The sequence below is a fragment of the Apodemus sylvaticus genome, chromosome 1, assembly GCF_947179515.1.
Source record: "Apodemus sylvaticus chromosome 1, mApoSyl1.1, whole genome shotgun sequence".
In the NCBI taxonomy this organism is placed as follows: Eukaryota; Metazoa; Chordata; class Mammalia; order Rodentia; family Muridae; genus Apodemus; species Apodemus sylvaticus.
The window spans coordinates 173,104,211-173,131,609 of record NC_067472.1 but is presented as its reverse complement, the minus strand read 5'-3'; the positions used below and the strand labels follow the sequence as shown (position 1 = coordinate 173,131,609).

Genomic DNA, 27,399 nt, shown 5'->3' with positions numbered 1-27,399 from the left:
AGCTCAACTCCAAGTGGATCAAGGACTTCCACATAAAACTAGATACACTGAAACTAATAGAGAAGAAACTGGGGAAAACCCTTGAGGACATAGGAACAGGGGAAAAGTTCCTGAACAGAACACCAATAGCTTATTCTCTAAGATCAAGAATTGACAAATGGGATCTCATAAAATTACAAAGTTTCTGTAAGGCAAAGGACACCATCAAAAGGTCAAAACAGCAATCAACGAATTGGGAAAAGATCTTCACCAACCCTACGATAGAGGGCTAACATCCAATATATGGAAAGAATTCAAGAAGTTAGACCCCAGGGAACCAAATAACTCTATTAAAAAATGCAGTACAGACCTAAGCAAAGAATTTTCTCCTGAAGAAATTCGGATGGCCCAGAAGCACCTTAAAAAATGCTCAACATCATTAGCCATTAGGGAAATGCAGATCAAAACAACCCTGAAATTTCACCTCACACCAGTCAGAATGGCTAAGGTTAAAAACTCAGGAGACAGCAGGTGTTGGCGAGGATGTGGAGAAAGAGGAACATTCCTCCACTGCTGGTGGGATTGTCAGATGGTACAACCACTCTGGAAATCAGTCTGGCGGTTCCTAAGAAAACTGGGCATGACACTTCCAGAGGATCCTGCTATACCTTTCCTGGGCATGTACCCAGATGATTCCCCAGCATGCAATAAGGACACATGCTCCACTATGTTCATAGCACCCTTATTTATAATAGCCAGAAACTGGAAAGAACCCAGATATCCCTCAATGGAGGAATGGATACAGAAAATGTGGTATATATACACAATGGAGTACTATTCAGCAATTAAAAACAATGAATTCATGAATTTTTTTAAGCAAATGGATGGAATTGGAAAATATCACCCTAAGTGAGGTAACGCAAAAAATAAATAAATAAATAAATAAATAAATAAATAAATAAAAAAGAATACACATGGAATGCAATCATTGATAAGTGGATATTAATTAGCCCTGAAGCTCTGAATACTGAAGATACAATTAGCATATCAAATGATTCCCATGAAGAAGGAAGAAGAGTGCCCTAATCCTGGAAAGGCTTGATCTAGCATTTTAGGGCAGTACCAGGACAGAGAAAAGGGAGGGGGAAGGACAGGAGAATGGATGGAGAGAAGAGGAGTTGTGGAACATATGGGGGGGGCGGGACTGGGAAATGGGAAGGCTTTTAGAATGTAAACAAAGAATATAGAAAATAAATAAATAAAAAATTAAAAAATAAAATATAAAGTACATTCACTGATCTAAACTCCTGGTGGCTAAATATATGGCCCCACTAAAGATAATTTGCCTCAGTATCATAGGTGAATGGACACAGTGTGGTGCTTTGCATTTACATTTTACATAAATGAGAATTCCCCTCATATTTTCAGATCACGGTAAGCATTGTATGAACATACTGCTGTAGATACAGGAATAGACCACAGTAACACCTCTACTCAAATATTAACCTTGGATTAAAGAAAAGATTAGGAGTAGAGAAGGTCAATTTAGAAAATAAAGAGGAGACTTCATTCTTTCACTGAAATTAAGTAGATAATTTTGAAGTGAGAAATGCAACAGGACTATTAGATTTTCCAAAGTGAGAAATCAACTGGTTGTGCTGGGTGCAGACAACATATTTTTTCTGCAGAAAAAAATATCACAGAAGAAAATTCTAAGACAGGAGTCAGTAAGTAGGAAGAGTAAAATCCAAAAGCCTTCCTTTTTTTGTGATAGCGTGACCCACTGATTTGTCCTGTACATGAATAGCATGGACATTTTCAGGCCTTCTTCCATTTTGTCTACGATTGCAACCTCTGAGGTAACAGGATTTCATCACCTAAAATTGTTGAATTAAAAGTTTCAAACTTGACCAAAACAGCCCAGTCAGGAAGTTGATCATTTAGTTCCTGCTGTCTTAATAGCTGAAATCATGGTGCCTGTGGCTAAAGTAGAAGATCCAAAACATATTTTCTGATTTGTTTTTAAGTTGAACACAGGGCCTCAGATGCAGAGCCTAAGGGAAGATGTAAAATGCTCATTGTCAGTGGAGGAAGTGTCCTTAAGAACTTGTGGGTGATTAATATGATAGCTGCAATCATTAACAGTCAGAATCACAAAATATTCACTAACACATGAGCTAAATATATACCTACTGGACATCATTGGATATGTATCCATCAATCTGATGCTTGGGCAGATATATATGTTAATAGAATGTTCTGTATTTTTGTTTTGGGGCTCCTGCATATTCCTGATTTTGTGTGTGCCTTTACTGACAATGAATGCTATGTAACAATCAAGGATTACTTTTACCACAAAGGAGATGTGACAATTGGTGCATTTTTCCCTCTTCATATTTTATACACAGGCAACAAAGTTCCTGATAAATATGTGCCTTACCTTTTCCAAGACTTTCATATACAGTGAGTACAATTATTCATTGTAAGACTTCATAATTCTTATGACTTAGTGGATATAGGCATTAAAACTTCCTTTAGTTTTTTTCACAGTCCTTTTCTATTCTTAAATCTCTTCAAGTACATTTTCTTGCATACTTACTTTTCTCTTTAAAAAGGAAAAGTGATAATTTTGATGCTATTCATCCTGCTTTCTCTGATGTTATTCAATATCCATGAATTTTTTGTCATGTGTGTATCACCAGGTAATTTGAAAATTTTCTGTGTTATGATTTCAGAGTATGGATAAGTTAATCTAAGTATTACCTTGAAATTCTGGGTTTTCTTGAAGTCCAGATGTGCTTTTGAGGGAAGAGATGATGTAACTGAGTGAAGAGACTCCTGGATGCCTAGAATGTTGCTAGAGTGACAAATACTTAGGATGTCACACTGTCTTATTTCAGATGAGGAATATCCCCATTAACATTTGCAAGCAAGTTCAATTCTACACTTGTTTTTGTCTACATTTTCTTTCTATTTTTTTCTTTTCATTGTGTTTTTTTGGTCCTAAACATTTTTATTTTATTTTTTATTTTTATTTACTTATTTTTCATCCTAAACTTTTTTATTTTCAGACAGATTTTAAAATGTTATCTCCTTGCCATATATGTTTCTAGTGCTTTCCCCCCTTTATGTGTATGTGCTCTCAAAATATCTGGAAGCCTGGCTACTTAAGAGCATTTTTAAGCTTCCCTGAAATTTGCAATATTAACAAATAGTGTCAGAAAAGCGTGATTTCTTAGGAAAGTAATGACAAGTATTAAGTTTTTTCTCTTTATACAGGAGATGAGTGTGCTTATTCAAAGTATGTATCTAGAATCTCTATGGATCAAAGGAAAAAGACCGTGAAGTGGAAAAATTAGAGCTTGTAAATGTTGAACATATGAGAAAGTCAATAGGAAGAAAATGGATAAAAAGAAAGAAAACAGTTATGAACATGAATTGTGCTCAGTGTGACATTGCTGTGTGTTAAATCCTAGGTATGGTGTTAAGTAAAAAAAAAAAAAAAACAGATGCAGTAGACAGAGAACTATGTTCAGAAATAAAAACTCATGAGATACTTAGGGTGCTGACATATTTAGTTTGAGAATAATGTAGCAAAGATTGCCACAGATCCAAAATTTTACATCTACATGCCAAAATTTATATCTCAACAAGGTAATTGATGTCAGACACAAATGCATCTTACATAAATAACATCATAAATATATGTTAAATGCCTAGCAGCCTTGGAACAATGGATGCTGGGTGGAGCTCCTTCTATTTCACTATAATTAAGGCCTCTTCTTCCTCTTGATTTCCTCTCTTCTATACTTTCGGTAGCCCAGGCACCAATGTACAAGTGTATGTGGTGTTTTGTAGACCATGCAGGAACAAGCCCATTATGTGGAAAAAGTGTACTTTCATGTACATGAACCACTTGTAGTTGGCTTTTCTGGAGTAAATGAAAGGATTTTGTCCTATAAAAATTATTCTTTTTGGGGGGTGGGTTGGAATTGTTTTTTTCTAGAAAGACTTTCTCTGTATATCACTGGCTGTCCTGGAACTCACTCTGTAGACCAGGCTGGCCTCGATTCAGAAATCTGCCTGCCTTTGCATCCCAGAGTGCTGGGATTACAGGCATGCACCACCACCACCCAGCTAAAATTATTAATTTTCATAGTAAAATTTATTTATTTATTTATTTATTTTTTTGTTGTTTGGATTTTTTTAATTCGATATAATTTATTTACATTTCAAATGATTTCCCTTTTCTAGCCCCCCCACTCCCGGAAAGTCCCGTAAGACCCCTTCTCTTCCCCTGTCCTCCCACCCACCCCTTCCCACTTCCCCGTTCTGGTTTTGCCGAATACTGTTTCACTGAGTCTTTCCAGAACCAGGGGCCACTCCTCCTTTCTTCTTGTACCTCATTTGATGTGTGGATTATGTTTTGGGTATTCCAGTTTTCTAGGTTAATATCCACTTATTAGTGAGTGCATACCATGATTCACCTTTTGAGTCTGGGTTACCTCACTTAGTATGATATTCTCTAGCTCCATCCATTTGCATAAGAATTTCATGAATTCATTGTTTCTAATGGCTGAATAGTACTCCATTGTGTAGATATACCACATTTTTTGCATCCACTCTTCTGTTGAGGGATACCTGGGTTCTTTCCAGCATCTGGCAATTATAAATAGGGCTGCTATGAACATAGTAGAACATGTATCCTTATTACATGGTGGGGAGTCTTCTGGGTATATGCCCAGGAGTGGTATAGCAGGATCTTCTGGAAGTGAGGTGCCCAGTTTTCGGAGGAACCGCCAGACTGCTTTCCAGAGTGGTTGTACCAATTTGCAACCCCACCAGCAGTGGAGGAGTGTTCCTCTTTCTCCACACCCTCTCCAACACCTGCTGTCTCCTGAATTTTTAATCTTAGCCATTCTGACTGGTGTAAGATGGAATCTTAGGGTTGTTTTGATTTGCATTTCCCTAATGACTAATGAATTTGAGCATTTTTTAAGATGCTTCTCCGCCATCCGAAGTTCTTCAGGTGAGAATTCTTTGTTTAACTCTGTACCCCATTTTTAATAGGGTTGTTTGGTTTTCTGGAGTCTAACTTCTTGAGTTCTTTATATATATTGGATATTAGCCCTCTATCTGATGTAGGATTGGTGAAGATCTTTTCCCAATTTGTTGGTTGCCGATTTGTCCTCTTGATGGTGTCCTTTGCCTTACAGAAACTTTGTAATTTTATGAGGTCCCATTTGTCAATTCTTGCTCTTAGAGCATACGCTATTGGTGTTCTGTTCAGAAACTTTCTCCCTATACCGATGTCGTCAAGGGTCTTCCCCAGTTTCTTTTCTATTAGCTTCAGAGTGTCTGGCTTTATGTGGAGGTCCTTGATCCATTTGGATTTGAGCTTAGTACAAGGAGACAAGGATGGATCAATTCGCATTCTTCTGCATGCTGACCTCCAGTTGAACCAGCACCATTTGTTGAAAAGGCTATCTTTTTTCCATTGGATGTTTTCAGCCTCTTTGTCGAGGATCAAGTGGCCATAGGTGTGTGGGTTCATTTCTGGATCTTCAATCCTGTTCCATTGATCCTCCTGCCTGTCACTGTACCAATACCATGCAGTTTTTAACACTATTGCTCTGTAGTATTGCTTGAGGTCAGGGATACTGATTCCCCCAGATTTTCTTTTGTTGCTGAGAATAGTTTTAGCTATCCTGGGTTTTTTGTTGTTCCAGATGAATTCGATAATTGCTCTTTCTAACTCTGTGAAGAATTGAGTTGGGATTTTGATGGGTATTGCATTGAATCTGTATAGTGCTTTAGGCAAAATGGCCATTTTAACTATATTGATTCTACCGATCCATGAGCATGGGAGGTTTTCCCATTTTTTGAGGTCTTCTTCCATTTCCTTCTTCAGAGTCTTGAAGTTCTTGTCATACAGATCTTTCACATGTTTGGTAAGAGTCACCCCAAGATACTTTATACTGTTTGTGGCTATTGTGAAGGGGGTCATTTCCCTAATTTCTTTCTCAGCCTGCTTATCCTTTGAGTATAGGAAGGCCACTGATTTGCTTGAGTTGATTTTATAACCTGCCACTTTGCTGAAGTTGTTTATCAGCTCTCTAGTGGAGTTCTTTGGGTCACTTAGGTAGACGATCATGTCGTCTGCAAATAATGATAGTTTGACTTCTTCCTTTCTAATTTGTATCCCTTTGACCTCCTTATGTTGTCGAATTGCCCGAGCTAGTACCTCAAGTACAATATTGAAAAGATCAGGAGAAAGGGGGAAGCCTTGTCTGGTCCCTGATTTCAGTGGGATTGCTTCAAGTTTCTCTACATTTAGTTTGATGCTGGCTACCGGTTTGCTGTATATTGCTTTTACTATGTTTAGGTATGGGCCTTGAATTCCTGTTCTCTCCAAGACTTTAAGCATGAAAGGATGCTGAATTTTGTCAAATGCTTTTTCAGCATCCAATGAAATGACCATGTGGTTTTGTTCTTTGAGTTTGTTTATGTAGTGGATTGTATTGATGGATTTCCGTATATTGAACCAACCCTGCATTCCCGGGATAAAGCGTACTTGATCATGGTGGATGATCGTTTTGATGTGTTCTTGGATTCGGTTGGCAAGAATTTTATTGAGTATTTTTGCATCGATGTTCATAAGGGCAGTTGTTCTGAAGTTTTCTTTCTTTGTTGGATCTTTTTGTGGCTTTGGTATCAGCGTAATTGTGGCTTTGTAGAAGGAATTGGGTAGTGTTCCTTCTGTTTCTATTTTGTGGAATAGTTTGAAGAGTATTGGTGTTAACTCTTCTTTGAAGGTCTGGTAGAATTCTGCACTGAAGCCATCTGGTCCTGTGCTTTTTTTGGTTGGAAGACTTTCTATGACTCCTTCTATTTCTTTAGGCATTATGGGACTGTTTAGATGGTCTAGTTGGTCCTGATTTAATTTTGGTATTTGGTATCTGTCAAGGAAATTGTCCATCTCCTCCAGATTCTCCAGTTGTGTTGAGTACAGGCTCTTGTAGTAGGATCTGATGATGTTTTGGATTTCCTCAGTTTCCGTTGTTATATCTCCCTTTTCATTTCTAAGTTTGTTAATTTGGATACTTTCTCTGTGCCCTTTGGTCAGTCTGGCTAAGGGTTTATCTATCTTGTTGATTTTCTCAAAGAACCAGCTCCTGGTTTCGTTGATTTTTTGTATGGTTCTCTTTGTTTCTACTTGATTGATTTCGGCCCTGAGTTTGATGATTTCCTGCCTTCTACTCCTCCTGGGCTAAATAGCTTCTTTTTTTCTAGGGTTTTCAGGTGTGTCATTAAGCTGGTAATGTATGCTCTCTCCATTTTGTTTTTGGAGGCACTCAGGGCTATGAGTTTTCCTCTTAGCACTGCTTTCATTGTGTCCCATAGATTTGGGTATGTTGTGTTTTCATTTTCATTGTGTTCTAAAAAGTCTTTAATTTCTTTCTTTATTTCTTCCTTGACCATGGTGTCATTGAGTAGAGTATTGTTCAGTTTCCACGTGTATGTGGGTTTTCTGTTGTTTCTGTTGCTATTGAAGACCACTTTTACTCCATAGTGATCAGATAGGAGGCATGGGATTAGTTCTATCTTCTTATATTTGTTGAGGTCTGTCTTGTGACCAATTATATGGTCGATTTTGGAGAAGGTACCATGAGGTGCTGAGAAAAAGGTATATTCTTTTGTTTTAGGATAGAATGTTCTATATATATCTGTTAAATCTAATTGGTCCAAAGCTTGAATTAGTTTCATTGTGTCCCTGTTTAGTTTCTCTTTTCCTGATCAGTCCATTGAGGAAAGTGCAGTGTTGAAGTCACCCACAATTATTGTGTTAGGTGCAATGTGTGCTTTTAGTTTTAATAAAGTTTCTTTTACGAAAGAGGGTGCCCTTGCATTTGGGGCATAGATGTTCATGATTGACAGTTCTTCTTTTTGTATTTTTCCTTTGACCAGCAAGAAGTGTCCCTCAGGTTCTCTTTTGATGACTTTGGGTTGAAAGTCAATTTTATCTGATATTAAAATGGCTACTCCAGCTTGTTTCCTGAGACCATTTGCTTGTAAAATTGTCTTCCAGCCTTTTACTCTAACGTAGTGTTTGTCTTTGACCCTGAGGTGTGTTTCCTGTAAGCAGCAAAATGTAGGGTCCTGTTTACATATCCATTCAGTTAGTCTGTGTCTTTTTATTGGGGCATTAAGTCCATTGATGTTAAGAGATATTAAGGAATAGTGATTGTTACTTCCTATCATTTTTGACGTTATTTTTTAAATTTGAATGCTTAACATCTTTTGGGTTTGATGAAAGGTTACTATCTTGGTTTTTCCAGGGTGAAGTTTCCCTCCTTGTATTGGTGTTGTCCTCCTATTATCCTTTTTAGGGCTGGGTTTGTGGATAGATATTGGGTAAACTTGGTTTTGTCGTGAAATATCTTAGTTTCTCCATCTATGGTGACTGAGAGTTTTGCTGGATATAGTAGTTTTGGTTGGCATTTGTGTTCTCTTAGAGTCTGCATGAGATCTGCCCAGGACCTTCTAGCCTTCATAGTCTCAGGTGAAAAGTCTGCTGTGATTATGATAGGTCTTCCTTTATATGTTACTTGGCCTTTTTCTCTTACTGCCTTTAGTATTCTTTCTTTGTTTAGAACATTTGGTGTTTTGATTATTATGTGACGCGAAGTATTTCTGTTCTGGTCCAGTCTGTTTGGAGTTCTGTAGGCTTCTTGTATATTCATGGGCATCTCTCTCTTTAGGTTAGGGAAGTTTTCTTCCATAATTTTATTGAAGATATTTGCTGGCCCTTTAAGTTGTAAATCTTCACTCTCATCTATGCCTATAATCCTTAGGTTTGGTCTTCTCATTGTGTCCTGGATTTCCTGGATATTTTGGGTTACAAGCTTTTTGCATTTTGCATTTTCTTTAACTGTTGAGTCCATGGTTTCTATGGAATCTTCAGCATCTGAGATTCTTTCTTCTATCTCTTGTATTCTGTTGTTGATATTTGCATCTCTGTCCCCTGATTTCTTCCCAAGGCTTTCTATCTCCAAAGTTGTCTCCCTTTGAGTTTTCTTAGTTGTTTCTACTTCTGATTTTAGATCCTGGATGGTTTTGCTTAGCTCCTTCACTTGCTTGTTTGTGTTTTCCTGTAATTCTTTAAGAGATTTTTGTGTTTCCTCTTTCGTGACCTCAGCCTGTTGACCAAAGTTCTCCTGTATTTCTTTAAGAGATTTTTGTGTTTCGTCTTTCATGACCTCAGCCTGTTGACTAACGTTCTCCTGTATTTCTTTAAGTGTCTTTTGCATTTCCTCCTTGTTGGCTTTTGTATTCTCCTGGATTTCTTTCAATGATTTTTGTGTTTCCCTTGCAAGGGCTTCTAACTTTTGATCCATTTTCTCCTGAATTTCTTTAAGTGTGTCCTTCATGTGTTCCTGTACCAGCATCATGACCAGTGATTTTAAATCCAAATCTTGTTTTACTGGTGTGATGGGGTATCCAGGACATGTTGGTAGAGGAGAATTGGGTTCAGATGTTGCCATATTGCCTTGATTTCTGTTAGTGACGTTCCTGCGTTTGCCTTTTGCCATCTAGTTCTCACTGGTGTTAGTTTGTCTTGTCAGTGCTGGACTCACCAGTGCAAGCGGTTGGCCTCTGGTGCACAACTTACCTCCTGCACTGCTTGTAGACAGTGTGCTGCTGCCCAGGCTGTTCAGATCCCAAAGCAGGCACCCGAAGGCTCCCGCTGGGGCCCGCTGGATTCACTGGAGCACACTGACTTCTCCCAGCTGGCCGCCCGGAAGCCCAGCTATCCTCTTGCAGGACTTGGAGATGTGGTGCTGCTGCCCAGGCTGATCTGGATCCGGAAGCGGAGAGAGTAGAGCTGAAGGCTTCCGCCTGAGGCCTTGCCCCAGATTGTGTCTGTGGACCAGATGGAGCCCGTGTGCACCCCCAGGGGAGTGCCTATGGTGTATGCTGCTGTGACCTCCCCTGTGTTCTGCTCACTCCGCTGGGCAGCCGATCCGCCAACAGGGCTGGTGCACACAAGGTCAGCCTGGCCGCCCAGGCCCTGAGTCCAGGCAAAAGCCTGGGAGGCCAAGGTCCGAGCAAAGTTCCCCTAGGGCTATGACTGTTAATTGGGTCCGCCAGGTGACTAGGATGGTGGGCATGCGAGCCCGCGCTCCCTGAAAGCGCTGGGAGAGTCTGCTGTGCTAACAACCTCCTGGGCGGGTTGTCTCACATATGGCCCACCAAGCCGCCCAGTTCTTGGAGTCAGTCCTGTGCCTTTTGGGGCCTAGACCCCCGCTTTGTTAGCCTCAGGCTATGCCTGTTACAGGTCTGCCCGCCAGAGCTCTCTGTAGTCCTGCAGGCAAAATGGCGGCGCGCGCGCGCAGGCCTGGGCAAAAAACCTCCTGGCTGGGTTGGCACCCCGATGGCCCCCCGACCAGCCCAGGGCCTGGGTACAGGCCAACGCCTGTCGGGCTCAGACCACCGCGGTGTTGGCCTCAGTTTATGTTTGTGTACCTCAGTCTATCCGATCCCTGGAGTCCAAAACCAAGATGGATGCACCTCTCCTGACTGGTGGCAGGCCGAGTTCTGAAGTCCATAGTAAAATTTTATATATTCAAAAAATCAAAGTAAATCATTACTGGAGAAGAGTATTTCCACTATAAAATATTAACATTATTGCCTTATACAATTCTCAGACATATTTTTCTGCATACACTTATAATTGTATTATATTTTCCCAAGTAAAATCATAGAAAACTGTTGTTCCTGCAGGTTTTCTATGATGTCTCATAAGTGATCCAAGTTTACTTTGTCAGTTTTATCCATTTGTGTATTGGCAGTGAAAATAGTTCTACCCCTAAATGTGTCTTTATCCCTAGCACACCACTCCACTCTTGCCTGTGGCCTCATATTTGAGGTCTTTATTTCCATGAATGCAGCACTGTGATCTTTCATTCTTACAGAGTCATAATGGCCATTGAGTGCCCTTTAAATCCTTTCTTGGTGGTCCATCATGTATTGGGGCTGTATTTATTTATTTGAGAAGTACATCTGTAGTGTCTGCTTTAGTGTATTCTGTGATAATTTGTCATCTACACGTTGTTCTTTAACTGGCACTTAAGTTGTGTTTGCTAGCTCTCTTTTTTCCCTGTGCAATTAATAAAGAAGCTTTGATATACAAAGGTAATTTCCAGAACAGCTGGAAACAAAAATACAAGCAGCTCTTCAAGTTTTGTACCAACCAGTCTGATTTAAGAGTTTCGTCATGGTTTGCTTAGGTGAGTGCTGATAGCAGTTATTGCCAAAACTGTGGAGATTTTCTAGTATTTACCTCAAACTATCACTTGCACAAATAGATATAGATTACAGAAATAGATGTAGAAAATATCTAGAAACTTGTAGGTTAATTTTCTTTTAAATGCACAATTTACAAAATTGTGGAATTGTTTGATATTTCAGCTTCATCTACTTTAATTGAATAAGTGAATAATTCATGAAGTATTCTCCAATTTTCAATGCAAGTTACCTGATGTGGTAATAATTTAGAAATAATACAAGCAATTGTTCAGAATTCTGCCAATTTCTAAAGCTTTGTTGCAAGTTCTTTTACTATCATTATTCCAATAAAAATATTAAAAATAATCACTAAGATTATTTTTTAGTATTCATTAGCTTATAATTTCATTAAACTATTATTACCATTTTATAAGATTTTCATGTTGTCTAAAACATTTGTAGATTTTTTATCTTTTATTTCTTGGTGTGTTGGTCAGTTGGATGTCATCTTGACACAAACTACAGTCATGGTAGAGAAGAAAGACTCAATTGAGTAATTGCCCCAATAAGAACAGGCAATAGGCAGGTCTGTAGCATATTTTCTTAATTATTCCTTGATGTGGGAAGGCCCAGTCCATTGTGGGTCGGATGTTGCTTCTCCAAATATGGTCCTGGATTCCATAAGAAAGCAGACTGAGCAAGCCACAAAAAATAGCATTGCTCCATGACAGTGGATCAGCTCCCTCATGCAGGTTCCTGTCCTACTTGAATATCAGCCCTGACTTCCTCCAATAATGAACAGCAATGAAGAAGTGTACACTATATATGCTGCAAAGTGTTGTATCAACTTGAGACATATTAAAGCCATCTGAAAGGAGGGAACCATCAGTTAAGTAAATGTACCCATGAGAGTGGGTTGTAGGGTAACCTGTAGTGTTACTGCTCAGCCCATTGGGGGTGAAGCCATTTTGAGGCTAATGAATTCTATAAGGAAGTAGGCTGAGAAATACATTATGAGCAAGCCAGTAAGTAGAACATCTTTGTGGTCTTGTATCTTCTCCTGTCTCCCCATATTGGCCCTGTGTGCTATTCTGTCCTGATGTCTTTCAGGGATGGATTATAATGTGTAGATAGTCACCTAATAAAAACTTTCCTCTCCATCTTGCTTTTGTTTATGGTGTTTTATCACACCAAGAGTAATTAAAATAAACATAGCAAATAATCTTTTCCTCCTTAGTTTGCTTTTGGTCATGGTGTTTCATCCAATATATGATAACTCTAAAGAAAACACATTGTTTAGCACTAAAAAAAAAAGTAGTGTTTGGTGGGTTAGGTGGAGTTGGGGGATGTTTCATATGTTATTTCATTTTGTTTTGGTTTAATTTTTTATTTTGAAACAGAGTTTCTTTAATTCATATACCTCTAGCAGCCCTAAACACTAATATGTAGACCAGGATGGAAGCAATCTGTGTGCTTCTTCATTCTGAGTGCTGGGAATGAAGGCATGCACTCTATTCCCAGTGAAATCTCTCTCTCTCTCTCTCTCTCTCTCTCTCTCTCTCTCCTCTCTCTCTCTCTCTCTGTGTGTGTGTGTGTGTGTGTGTGTGTGTATCTCTCTCCCTGTCTCTGTCTCTCTCTGTTTATCTCTTTCTGCCTCTCTTTCTCTCTGTCTCTCTCTCTGCCCCACCCTCTCTGTCTCTCACCCTCTATCTCTCTGTGTGTCTCTTTGTTAGCTTCTTTCTTTCTTTCTTTCTTTCTTTCTTTCTTTCTTTCTTTCTTTCTTTCTTTCTTTCTTCTTTCTTTCTTTCTTTCCTTTCCTTTCCTTTCCTTTCCTTTCCTTTCCTTTCCTTTCCTTTCCTTTCCTTTCCTTTCCTTTCCTTTCCTTTCCTTTCCTTTCCTTTCCTTTCCTTTCTTTCTTTCTTTCTTTCTTTCTTTCTTTCTTTCTTTCTTTCTTTCTTTCTTTCTTTCTTTCTTTCTTTCTTTCTTTCTTTCTTTCTTTCTTTCTTTCTTTCTTTTCAAGATGGATCTGTTGTGTCGCATTGACTGTACTGAAACTCTGTACAGCAGCCTAACCTTGGAATCAGAGGTCTACCTGACTTTGCCTTTTGGGCAGTGGTATTAATTGTGTGTACCATCAAACCCAGTTTCCCTGTATTTTGTACTAACTGTTTGCTTCCTTTATCATTTTTTCTCTTTGTTTTCTAAACACAAACACACACACACTAGAAAAAGAGAGAGAAAGACACAATCATACAAAGATCATGGATCTCAATGTGTAGTAATATTGGGAAAAAAGAAAAAAGTGAGAAAAAGCAAAATAAGTCTCGTCATCATAAGAAAATAAAGACATTACACATGTTTATGAGCATGTACTTTTTTTTCCTTTTTTTATTTGATATATTTTTTATTTACATTTCAAATGATTTCCCCTTTTCTAGCCCCCCCACTCCCCGAAAGTCCCGTAAGCCCCCTTCTCTCCCCCTGTCCTCCCACCCACCCCTTCCCACTTCCCCGTTCTGGTTTTGCCGAATACTGCTTCACTGAGTCTTTCCAGAACAAGGGGCCACTCCTCGTTTCTTCTTGTACCTCATTTGATGTGTTGATTATGTTTTGGGTATTCCAGTTTTCTAGGTTAATATCCACTTATTATTAAAATGAATGTTTTAACAATCAATATAATGGAAAATTTAAACTCAATAGTCAAAAGAATAAATAATCAAATAAAATTGTGCTGCATTTAAACAGTTTTAATTACCATATATGAATTGTACATATTTATAACACTCTGTTTACTCAAAATATTACTTTAAAATAAACCTTGGGAAAAAAGACCCTATCTCCTTGTCACTGCATTATGTTGAGAAGCTTGGGTCCCCTGTGCTCCTTCATCATGAAATATGTAGTGATGATTGCAGTCTATAACATGTTTGTAAGCCTTTGGTTACATGCGGGTTATTGTCAAAATGGTACATATTATATTTATACATGTATGCATTTAAATCTATATTGTCTACTGACAAAAACTGTTTATTTTTCTTGCATTTCACAGTTCTGACAAAATGTCCTTCCATGAGACATATTTTTTAATTTACTTTTGCCTTGAAAAGCATTTAATTCTTTACTAGTTTTACACAGAATATTTTAAGCATATAAACCACACGCCAGTCCATCTTCTTATTTCCCCTCTTTTGACCCTTCTCCTCTTAGCAAACTTTTTTCTTTTCTTTATTCCAGTAAAGTACAATTTGCATTCTTCTTTTTTGGATTTTATTTATTTATTTATTTTTTATTTACATTGCAAATGATTTCCCCTTTTCTGGGTCCCCACTCCCCGCAAGTCCCATAAGCCCTCTTCTGTCCCCCTATTCTTTCATCCACCCTTTCTCACTTCCCTGTTCTGGAATTCCCCTATACTCTTGCACTGAGTCTTTCCAGAACCAGGGGCCACTCTCCATTCTTTTTGGACATCATTTAATTTGTGGATTATGTCCTGGGTATTCAAAGTTTCTAGGCTAATACCCTGTTATACCACTACTGGGCATATATCCAGATTATTCTTCACCATGCAATAAGGACACATGCTCAGCTATGTTCATAGCAGCCCTATTTGTAGTAGCCAGAAGCTGGAAAGAACCTAGGTGTCCTTCAACGGAGGAATGGATACAAAAAATGTGGTATATTTACACAATGGAGTACTATTCAGCCATTAGGAATAATGAATTCATGAAATTCTTAGACAAATGGATGGAGCTGGAGAACATCATACTAATTGAGGTAACCCAGTCTCAAAAGATCAATCATGGTATGCACTCACTGGTAAATGGATATTAGCCTACAATTTGAATTCTATAAGCACTATTGTTACTGGAACCTTCCTAAGGGTCACAACAGTGAAGAAATTGACTATTACTTACCCAGAAAGTATCTAATCTCAATAGGATCTTGGTGCAGGGTGACATTTCTTGCCCAAATCACACATGTATGTATTTTGTCTTGTTTGAGCACACATGGTCTTGTACATGCTTTCACTGTCAAACTGGGTTCAAATGTGCAACTCTTGTGGACTGAAAATACTTTTTCCTTGAGGTTACTCACAACTTCTGGTCTTCACAATCTTCCCACTTCTTTTCTGCCAAGATTGTTCAACCTTGTTGGGAGAGGTATGATATCTAACCCACATTGATGGATTAACACTGCATAATCTATTATTATCTGTAATAATAATACATTCATTTGTTTGAGAACTGTCACTTACAAATCTATCTGTGAGGAGGGCTGATGGTTGCACTAATCCATGAGTACATCAATAAGTCATTATTGTTTGATTTTTTACTTTAGCATAATAGTAAGTAATTCCTGTGGGTCTATGATATATCTTATCACAGTCTTGCTATTTTTATAGTGCCATATGTGTTATCTATTCTATGGAGTGAATCTTATATTAAATCAGACAATGATAGGATCCACATGTAACAAGTATGCCCATTTTAGTACCAGATGGACTATCAAATAAACCCAGTCATTACTATATCCATTATGGTTCACAGCTTAGTGAGAATGATGATTATTTTATTTTCCTAGTTAGCATGCATAGTATCTTACAGCAGTATGAAATCTAGACAGGAGAAATAAAGTAGGTGAGTAACTCTGTGATTTCTCTGTTTTGTGATTCAAGTATGTAGTGTACTCAGCAATGGAGTCTTTCCATCAAGTTCTACAGGATCCGATCATGTGTCTTCCTGTTATATATGCTAGATAAAGAGTATGAGATATGTGTGATATTTGACATTCTTAATGTGGCTGAGAATGGTTATTCTAATTGTATGGAAGTTCACTGAGATGTACAGACTTATAGTGTGGTTAATTGTCCTTTCTAGCGTTTTTGATTTAGTAAATTTTTTATTATCAGTTTTTTTGTTTTGTTTTTTGTTTTTTGAGACAGGGTTTCTCTGTGTAGCCCTGGCTTTCCTGGAACTCACTCTGTAAACCAGGCTGGCCCCAAACGCAGAAATCCGCCTGCTTCTTCCTCCCAAGTGCTGGGATTAAAGGCATGCACTACCACCAGCAGGTTTTATTATTCTTTAATCCTTTTTTACAGTCTGGTTTGCTTCCAACCACTCCCTATCGCACAACTTGTCCCCCCGTCTTCAAGAGTATGTCCCAACCCAGCCCAATGTCCACCCCACCAGACCTCCTCACTCCCTGGGGCCTCATGTCTCTCAAGGGTTAGGTACATCTTTTCTCACTGAAGCCAGACCAGGAAGTCCTCTGCTATATATGTTTTGGGAGCTTCATAACATCTGGTGTAACCTGCCTGATTGAGCGATCAATATTTGAGACATCTCTGGGATCCAGGTGTATTGAAACTACTGGTCTTCCTATGGGACTGCCCTCCTCCTTAGGTTCCACCATAATACATTTTTACTTATAATATGTTCATAGCTACTCTTTGTAATCTTATTTTAGTTTTTGTAGTCTCTCCTGCTCTTTATGAGTTCTGTGATTGCCATGATTTCATCCTAATGATTATGAGTGCATCCTTACATACATGTTTTAAATTATGATATACATAAAACTTTTGTTTTTTGCATTATTTTCTTTATTTACATTTCAAATGTTATCAACTTCCCTCATTTCCCCTCCAAAAACCTCCTATCCCAACTCCATTCCCCTGCTGCCTAATCCACCTGTTGACACTTTCCTATCCTCACATTTCCCTACACTAGGACTGGAAGCCATCAAAGGGCCAAGGGCTCTCCTCTCATTGATATCCAACAAGGTCATCCTCTGTTACTTACATGGCTATAGCCATGAGTCCCTCCATGTGAACACCTTAATTGGTGGTGTAGCCCCTGGAAGATATGGAGGAACTGGTTGGTTCATACTGTTGTTCCTTCTATGGGGCTGCAAACCCCTTGAGCTCCTTAGGTCCTTTCTCTAGCTCCTCCATTGGGTACCCTATGCTCAGTCTAATTGTTGGCTGAAGGCATCCACCCTCTGTATTTTTCAGGGAATGACAGATCCTCGTAAGAGACAGCTATATACAGCTTCTTTCAGTAAGCACTTCTTGTCATCTATGATAGTATCTAGGCTTGGTAACTGTGTATGGGATGGATCCCCAGGTGGGCAGTTTCTGTGTGTCCTTTCCTACAGTCTCTGCTCCACACTTTGTTTCTATATCTCCTCCAATGGGTATTTTGTTCACTCTTCTATGAAGGACTAAAGTATCCTCACTTTGGTCTTCCTTCTTCTTGGGCTTCATGTGCTCTTTAAATTATATCATGTATATGCCTAGCTTCTGGGCTAATATCAACTTATCAGGGAATGTATACCTTTGTGTATTCTTTTGTGATTGGGTTACCTCACTCAGGAGCATATATTCTATGTCTATCCATTTGCCTAAAAATTTCATGAATTCATTGGTTTTAATAGTTGAGTTGTATTACATTGTGTAAACATACCACATATTCTGTATCCATTCCACTGTTCTGTATCCATTCCATGTCCACTGTTGAGGAACATCTTGGTTCTTTCCAGGTTCTGGCTATTATAAATAAGGCTGTTATGAACATAGTGGAGCATGTGTCCTTATTACATGTTGTAACATTTTGTGGGTATTGATGCAAGATATTTCCTATCCATTCACTTTGAGGCATTGAGAAGTCAGTTATTGGAGGGGAGAGAGGAGCTAAGAGAAGGAGGGGTGGAAAGAGAGGGAGGAGGAGATGCACAGATCCCCATGTCCTCAGATGTGTTTCTGGTAATTTGGAGAGGTTAGAAATATTGGGATAAAACTTTATCATTGTTATTTGTCATTATGTATTTAGGAGTTTCATATACATAAACATATTTGGTTAACTATTCAAGTTTAAGAGTCAAGCTTTGCTGGATACTTGAAAGGAGTGGCTGCTGGGAAGGAGAGAGAGACCCATTGGGACTTGGGGCAGAAGCCTGGCTGGAAGATATTATATTTTAATAATTTCCCACTAAAGGGTATATGCCCAGGAGTGGTATAACTGGATTCTCTAGTAACACTATGTCCAATTTTCTGATGTACTGCCAATCTGATTTTCAGAGTGGTTTTGCCAGTTTGAAATCCCACTAGAAATGGAGCAGTGTTCCTGTTTCTCCATATCCTCACCAGCATCTGCTGTCACCTGAGTTTTTGATTTTAGCCATTCTGACTGGTGTAAGGTGGAATCTCAAGGCTGTTTTGATTTGCATTTTTCCTAATTATTAAGCATGTTGAACATTTCTTTAGTTGCTTCTCAGCCATCTGGTATTCCTCTCGTGAGAATTCTTTGTTTTGCTTTGTACTCCATTTTTAATAGGATTATGTGGTTCTCTGGAGTCTAACTTCTTGAGTTCTTTGTATTTATGGGATATTAGTCCATTATCAGATGCAGGATTGGTAAAGATCTTTTCCCAATCTTTTGGTTACCATTTTCTCTTTTGACAGTGTTCTTTGCCTTACAGAAGTTTTGCAATTTTATGAGGTCACGTTTGTTAATTCTTTATCTTAGAGCATAAGCTATTGGTGTTCTGATCAAGAAGTTTCCCCGTGTGCTCATGTGCTCAAGGGTGTTCCCTGATTTCTTTTCTATTAGTTTCAGTGAATCTGCTTTTATGTGAAGGTCCTTGATTGACTTGGACTTAAGCTTTGTACAAGGGGATAAGAATGGATTGATTTGCATTCTTCTACTTTCTAGCCACCAGTTGAACTAGCACCATTTATTGAAAATGCTGTCTTTTCAATATGTGTGGGTCCATTTCTGGGTCTTCAATTCTATTCCATTGATCTACCTGCCTGTAACTGTACCCATACCATGCAATTTTATCAAAATTGCATTGTAGTACAGCTTTAGATCAGGGATGGTGGTTCCTCCTGAAGTTCTTTTGTTGTTGAAAACCCTCTATTCTGGGTGTTTTATTATTCTAGATGAATTAGCAGATTGCTCTTTCTTGCTCTTTGAACAATTGAGTTGGAATTTTGATGGGGATTGTATTGAATATGTAGACTTCTTTTGGCATGATGGACAATTTTACTATATTAATCCTGCCAATCCATTAGCATGAGAGATCTTTTCATCTTCTGATCTTCTTTGATTTCTTTCTTCAGAGACTTGAAGTGCTTGTCATACAGATCTTTCACCTGTTTAGTTAGAGTTACACTGAGGAATTTTATATTATTTGTGGCTATTGTGAAGGGACTTGTTTATCTAATTTCTTTATCAGCCTGTTCATCCTTTGAGTAGAGGAAAACCACTGATTTGTTTGAATTAATGTTATATCCAGCCACCTTACTGAAGATGTTTATCAGGTTTAGGTCGTCTCTGGTAGAATTTTGGGTATCACTTAAGTATACTATCTTATCATTTGAAAATAGTGATAATTTGATTTTTCCTTGCCAATTTGTATCCCTTTGGCCTCTTTTTGTTGTCTAATTGCTTTGGCTAGGACTTCAAGTATTATATTGAATAGATATGCAGAGAGATGGCAGCGTTGTCTAGTCCCTGATTTTAGTGGAATTGCTTCAAGATTCTCTCCATTTGTTTTGATGGTGGCTATTGGTTTGCTGTATATTGCTTTTACTGTGTTTAGGTATGGGCCTTGAATTCCTGATCTTTCCAAGCCTTGTATCATGAAGGGTTGTTGGATTTTATCAAATGCTTTCTCAGCATATAATGAAATGTTCATCTAACTTTTTTGAGGTTGATTATATAGTAGTTTATGTTGATGGATTTCATTATATTGAACCACCCCTGCATCCCTGGGATGAAGCCGACTTGACAGATGATCAGTTTCATGTGTTCTAGTATTTTTGCAGCTACATTTATATGGGAAAGTGGTCTGAAATTCTTTGTTGGGTCTTTGAGTGGTTTTTGTATCAGAGTAATTTTGGGTTCATAAAACATATTGGGTAGTTTTCCTTCTGTTTCTATTTTGCTGATTAATTCAGAGAGTATTGGTATTATGTCTTTTTTGAACATCTGATATAACTCTGCACTAAACCCACCTGGCCCTGGTCTTTTTTTGGTTGGAAACCTATTAACAACTGCTTCTATTTCATTAGGGGTTATAGGACTGTTTAGATCATTGATCTGATCCTGATTTAAATTCAGTACCTGGTATTGTTCTAGAAAATTGTTCCTTTCATTCAGATTTTCCAGTTTTGTTAAGTAAAGGCTTTTGTAGTAGGATCTGATACTTTTTGGATTTCCTCTATTTCTGTTGTTATATATCCTTTTTCATTTCTGATTTTGTTAATTTGGATACTGTGTCTGTATCCTTTAGTTAATTTGGCTAATGTTCTATCTAACTTTTTTATTTTCTCAAAGAACCAGATCCTGGCTTGGTTTATTTTTTTGTGTAGTTCTTTTTCTTTCTATTTGGTTGATTTCAGACCTGAGTTTGATTATATCCTGCAGTTTAATCCCCTTGGGTGTGTTTGCTTATTTTCATTCTAGAGCTTTCAGATGTGCTGTCAAGCTGCTAGTGTATGCTCTCTCCAGTTTTTTGGAGGCACTCAGAGCTCTGATTTTTCATCTTAAGACTGCTTTCATTGTGTCCAATAAGTTTGAGTATGCTGTGGATTCATTTTCATTAAATTCTAAAAGGTCTTTGATTTCTTTCTTCATTTCTTCCTTGACCAATTATCATTGAATAGAGTGTTGCTCAGCTTCAGCATTTAGGTGGGCTTTCTATTATTTTTGTTGTTATTGAAGATCAGCCTTAATCCATAGTGATCTTATAGGGTGTATGGAATTATTTCAATCATCTTGTATCTGTTGGAACCTGTTTTGTGACATATTATATGATCAATTATGGAGAAGGTACCATGAGATGCTGAGAAGAAGGTATATTTTTTAAACTTAGGATGAAATGTTCTTTAGATATCTGTTAAATCCATTGATTCATGACTTCTGTGAGTTTCATTGTTTCTCTATTTAGTTTCTGTTTCATGATTTGTCCATTGCCAAGAGTGGGGTGTTAAAGTCTCTCACTATTATTGTGTGAGGTGATTTCAGCTTTAGTAAAGCTTATTTTATGAATGTGGGTACCCTTGCATATGGAACACAGATGTAATGAACTGAGAATTCTTCTTTGTAGATTTTTCTGTTGATGAGTATGAACTGTCCTTCCTTACCTTTTTTATGTCTTTAGGTTGGAAGTTTATTTTATTCAATATTAGAATCGCTACTACAGCTTGTTTCTTGGGACCATTTGTTTGGAAAAAATTTTTCCACCCTTTTACTTTGATGCAGTGTGTTTCTTTGTCACTGAGGTGGGTTTCTTAGATGCAGCTAAATGTTGGGTCTTATTTATGTATCCAGTCTGTTAGTTTATGTCTTTTTATTGGGGAATTGAGTCCATTGATGTTAAGAAATATTAAGCAAAGTGATTATTGCTTCCTGTTATTTTTCCTGTTAGAGGTGGTGTTATTTTCATATAGCTATCTTTTTTTTGGTTTGTTAAAAGAGGATAATTTGCATACTTTTTATAAGATTTAGTTTCTCTCCATGTATTTGAGTTTTCCATTTATTATACTTTGAAGGGCTGGATTTGTGAAAAGATATGAAAATTTGTTTTTTTTTTCCATGAAATATCTTGGTTTCTCCATCTAATGCAATTGAGAGTTTTGATGGGTATAGTAGTCTGGGCTGGCATTAGTGTTCTCTTAGGTTCTGCATGAGATCTGCCCAGTATCTTCTAGCTTTCATAGTCTCTGGCAAGAAGTCTGGTTTAATTCTGAAATGTCGGCCTTTATATGTTACTTGACTTTTTTCCCTTACTGCTTTGAACATTCTTTCTTTGTTTTCTGCATTTGGTGTTGGGATTATTATGTGTTAGGAGGAATTACATTTCTGGTCCAATCTTTTGGTTGGGTGACATTTTTTCTATAATTTTGTTGAAGATATTTACTGGCTTTTTAAGTTGGCAATCTTTGCTCCTTTCTCTACTTATTATCTTTAGATTTGGTCTTCTAATTTTGTCCTGGATTTTCTGGATGTTTTGGGTTAGGAGCTTTTTGCACTCTGCATTTTCTTTGACTATTGTGTCACTGTTTTCTATGGTATCTTCTGCACCTCAGATTCTCTCTTCTTTTTCTTGTATTCTGTTATTGATGCTTGCATCTATGACTTCTGATCTCTTATCTAGGTTTTGTACCTCCAGAGTTGTCTTCTTTTGTCATTTCTTTTTTGTTTCTATTTTCATTTTTAAAACCTGGATGGTTTCATTCAATTCCTTCAACTCTTTGGTTGTGATTTCCTCTAATTCTTTAAGCAATTTTTTTCTCCTTTTTAATGGATTCTACCTGTTTACCTGTGTTCTCCTGTCTTTGTTTGTTTGTTTGTTTGTTTGTTTATTTCTTTCTTTCTTTCTTTCTTTCTTACTTTCTTGTTTTGTTTGTTTCAAGACAGGGTTTCTCTCTATTACCCTGGCAATCCTATAGACCACGCTGGCCTCAAAATCAGAAATCTGCCCACCCCTACTTCCCAAGTGCTGGGATTAAAGGCATGTGCCAGAACTGCCCAGCTCCTGTGTTTAAGGGGGTTATTTATGTCCTTCTTAACATCCTCTATCCACCTCATGAAATGTGATTTTAAATTCATATCTTGCTTTTTCTGTGTGGGGTATCCAGGACTTGTTGTGGTGGGAGGACTGGGTTCTAATGATGCCAAGTAGTAGCCTTGGTTTCGGGTGGCAGCTTTCTTGTGCTTGCTTGTCACCATCTGGCTGTCTCTATTGTTAGTTGGTACTGCTGTCTCTGGCTGGAACTTGTTCCTCCTGTAAGCCTGTAAGCCATTGTCATCACTCCTGGGACACCAGCTTTCTTCTGTCTGTTTACAGGGGGCTGTGGAACAGGCCCAGCTCTTGACTGCAGATGGTAATATGAAAGACCCTGTCCCAGCTGCTCCCTGATTCCAGCACCCTGTGTGCTCCTAGCTGGTCCCACTAAGGACAGTTATTGGAGAGAAAGTAAAAAGCTCACCTCTGAGCCCAGGAGTGAAAGCACCCCTGAGAGACTAGCTGTCTCTTGTCAGGGCCCATGCACAATGTCTTTTGTTTTATTTTGTGTCATATTACAAGACAAATTTACTTGGTTTAAAAGAAACACACCTCAGGGTATGTAATCTATACATTTCAGCAGCTTCACAGAAAGTATAGAGGAGAGAGAAACAAAGACAATATTCTTTGAGCCATAATGCATGTCAGATATGTGGCAAATCAGTAGCTACATGAATGGGAAAACAAAACTTTAGAGGAGTAGTGAAGTGTGAAGTATCTGAGATGCAAAAATTCATTGAAGCAAAACAGAAAACGACAAAAACAAGAATAAAAAAAATATGTGGGAGAGGGAGTCCTGGCGTATAGAGGCAAGGCTACCATCTTCACTCCTCTGACTGAGGAGATAGGTGCAGCTGGGAACTCAGAGATCACCCAAGTGTAAGATCAGTTGGGACTCAGTCCACCAGGGCCCCACCTGCACCCAGGAACTGCACACTCCCACAGCCGTCTGTGCACCTATCCTGCCAGGGGACATTTGCACTGCAGGGAGTCCTGCATCTAGAGGGAGTCCTGCATTTAGACATGAGTCCACCATCTTTGCTCCTTTGACTGAGCAGACTGGTTCAGCCAGGAACACACACACACACACACACACACACACACACACACACACACACAAAACCCAGTGTAAGATCACTTGGGACTAAGTCTGCCAGGAACCCACCTGCACCCAGGAGAGGGGCAGGCCACATTCATCTGTGTACCTATCCTGCTAGAGGACATCTGCCATCCAGGATAGGCCCACATTTAGAGGGAGTCCCAGCTTATAGAGGTGAGGCCACCATCTTTGCTCCAGGAACAGAGAGAACACATGAGTGTAAGATCAATTGGGACTTGGTCTGCCAGGGCCTTACCTGCCCCCATGAACTAGGCAGCACCACAGCACTCTGTGCCAGTGGAGAGCCAGTCACCCAGGGGTGCTGAAACAAACTTGCAGGTACACAGGAGGGAAAAGAACCATCTAGAGAGAGCAGGACCAACTAACACAAGAGATAACAGGATGGCAAAAGGCTAACATAGTAATGTTACTAACAGAAATCAAAGCCACATGGCACCATCTGAACCACAACAGCAAGTCCTGGATATCCCAATACACAAGAAAAAAACAAGAATTGAATTTAAAATCACAGCTCATGATTCTGATAAAGGACTTCAAGTAGGACATAAATAATTCCCTTAAAGAAATACAGGAGAACACAAGTAAACAGGGAGAAGTCTTTAAAGAACTACAGGGAAACACAACAAAACAGGTGACGGAACTGAACAAAATCAACCAGGATCTAAAAATGGAGGTAGAAACAATAAAGAAATCACGAAGGGAAACAACTCTGGACATAGAAAATCTAGGAAAGATGTCAGGGGTCATGGATGCAAGCATAAATAACAGAATAGAGATAGAAGAGAGAATATCAGATGCAGAAGATATTATAGAAAGCATTGATTCAACAGTCAAAGAAAATAAAAAACGCAAAAAGTTCCTGACCCAAAACATTCAGGAAATCCAGGACAAAATGAGTAGGCCAAGCCTAAGGATTATAGGTATGGAGGAGAGCAAAGATTTCCAACTTAAAGGGCCAGTAAATGTCTTCAACAAAATTATAGAAGGAAACTTCCATAGCCTAAAGAAAGAGATGGCCATGAACATACAAGAACCTACAGAAATTAAATAGATGTGGACAGAAAAAAATTCCTCTCGTCACATAATAATTAAATGCCAAAAGTACTAAACAAAGAAAGAATATTAAAAGCAGTAAAAGGAAAAGGTCAAGTAACTTATAAAGTTAGACCTATCAGAATTACTCCAGACTTCTCAACAGAGACTATGAAAGCTAGAAGAGCCCAGGATAGATTCATACAGAAACTAAGGGAACACAAATGACAACCTAGATTGCTATAACCAACAAATTTCTCAATTGCCGTAGATGGAGAAACCAAGGTATTCCAAGACAATATCTTTCCACAAATCCAGCCCTTCAAAGGATAATGAATGGAAAATACCAACAAAAGGAAGAGAAACTATACAGTAGAAAAGGCAAGAAATTAATCTTCTTTCAACAAACCCAAAAGAAGATAACCAAACAAATATAAAAATTACTTCAAAAATAAAAGGAAGCAACAATCACTATTACTTAATTTCTCTTAACTTCAATGGACTTGATTACCCAATAAAAAGACATAGACTAACAGACTGAATATATAAACAGGACCCAACATTTTGCTGCATAGGGGAAACACATCTCAGCATCAAGGAAAAACACTACCTCAGAGTCAAAGGCTGGAAAACAATCTTCCAAGCAAATGGTCCCAGGAAACAAGCTTCAGTAGGATTCTAATATCCAATAAAATAGACTTTCAACCAAAAGTCATTAAAAAACACACGGAAGGACACTTTATACTCATCAAAGGAAAAATCTTCCAAGACCTCTCAATTCTGAACAACTATGCTCCAAATACAAGGGCACCCTCATTTGTAAAACAAATGTTACTGAAGCTTAATGCACTCATTACACCTCAAACAATAATTGTAGGTGATTTCAACACACCACTGTCCTCAATGGACAGATCAGGGAAACACAAACTAAAAAGAGACACAGTGAAACTAATTGAAGAAATTGGACCTACATATATATATATATATATATATATATATATATATATATATATATATATGTGTGTGTGTGTGTGTGTGTGTGTGTGTGTGTGTGTGTGTGTGTGTATCCTAAATCAAAAGAATATACCTTCTTCTCAGCAACTCATGGTACCTTCAACAAAATTGGCCATATAATTGGTAACAAAACAGACCTTAATAGATATAACAAGATCAAACTAATCCCATGGCTCCTAGAGTTCACTCTGGAGTAAGGGTGGTCTTCAATAGCAACAAAAACAACAGAAAGACCACATACACATGGAAGCTGAACAATGCTCTACTCAATGATATCTTAGTCAAGGAAGAAATAAGGAAAGAAATCAAAACTATTTTAGCGTTTAATGAAAATGAAGGCATAACATACCCAAATTTATGGAACACAATGAAAGCAGTGAGCAAAGCTCTGAGTGCCTCCAAAAAGAAGCTTGAGAGAGCATACACTAGCAGCTTAACAGCACATCTGAAAGCTTTAGAACATAAAGAAGCTAATACACCCAAGAGGAGTAGAAGGCAGGAAATCATCAAACTCAGAGCTGAAATCAACCAAGAAGAAACAGAAAGAACTATACAAAGAATCAGAAAAAACAGGAGCTGGTTCTTTGAGTAAATCAAAAAGACAGATAAACCCTTAGCCAGACTAACTAGAGGCCAGAGAGACAGTATCCAAATTAACAAAATCAGAAATGAAAAGGGATATATAACAACAGAAACTGAGAAAATTTAAAAAAAAAATCATCAGATCCTACTATAAAAGCCTATAGTTAACACAATTGGAAAATCAGGATGAAATGGACAATTTACTAGACAGATACCAAATACCAAAGTTAAATCAGGATCATATAGACCACCTCAATTCTCTCATAACTCCTAAAGAAATAGTAGTGGTCATTGAATGTCTCCCAGCCAAAAAAAGCTCAGGACCAGATAGTTTAAGTGCAAATTCTATCAGACCTTCAAAGAAGACCTAACACCAATACTCTTCAAACTATTCCACAAAATAGAAACAGAAGGAACACAACCCAACTCATTCTATGAAGCTACATTTACCCTGATACCAAAACCACATAAAGATCCAACAAAGAAATAAAATTTTAGACCAATTTCCCTTATAAATGGAGATGAAAAAAATACTCAATAAAATCCTTGCCAAAGGAATCAAAGAACACATCAAAATGATCATTCACCATGATCAAGTAGGCTTCATCTCAGGGATGCAGGGTTGCTTCAACATACAGAAATCCATCACAGTAATCCACTACATAAACAAACTCAAAGGAAAAAAACATGATTCACATGATCATTTCATTAGTTGCTGAAAAAGCATTTGACAAAATTCAGCATCCTTTCATGTCAAAGCTCTTGGAAAGAACAGGAATTCAAGGCCCATACCTAAACCTAGTAAAAGCTAT

General features: G+C 38.1%; 1 protein-coding gene across 1 annotated transcript in view; it reads left to right on the top strand.

Annotated features, from left to right (window-relative positions):
* Positions 1 to 2,233: 2,233 nt before the first annotated feature.
* Positions 2,234 to 27,399, top strand: part of LOC127670538 (vomeronasal type-2 receptor 116-like) — a 71,240-nt gene continuing 46,074 nt past the window's right edge. Inside the window, exon 1 of the mRNA XM_052165058.1 lies at positions 2,234 to 2,442. Coding sequence (XP_052021018.1) covers positions 2,234 to 2,442 — 209 coding nt within the window. The remainder of the gene's footprint in view (positions 2,443 to 27,399) is intronic.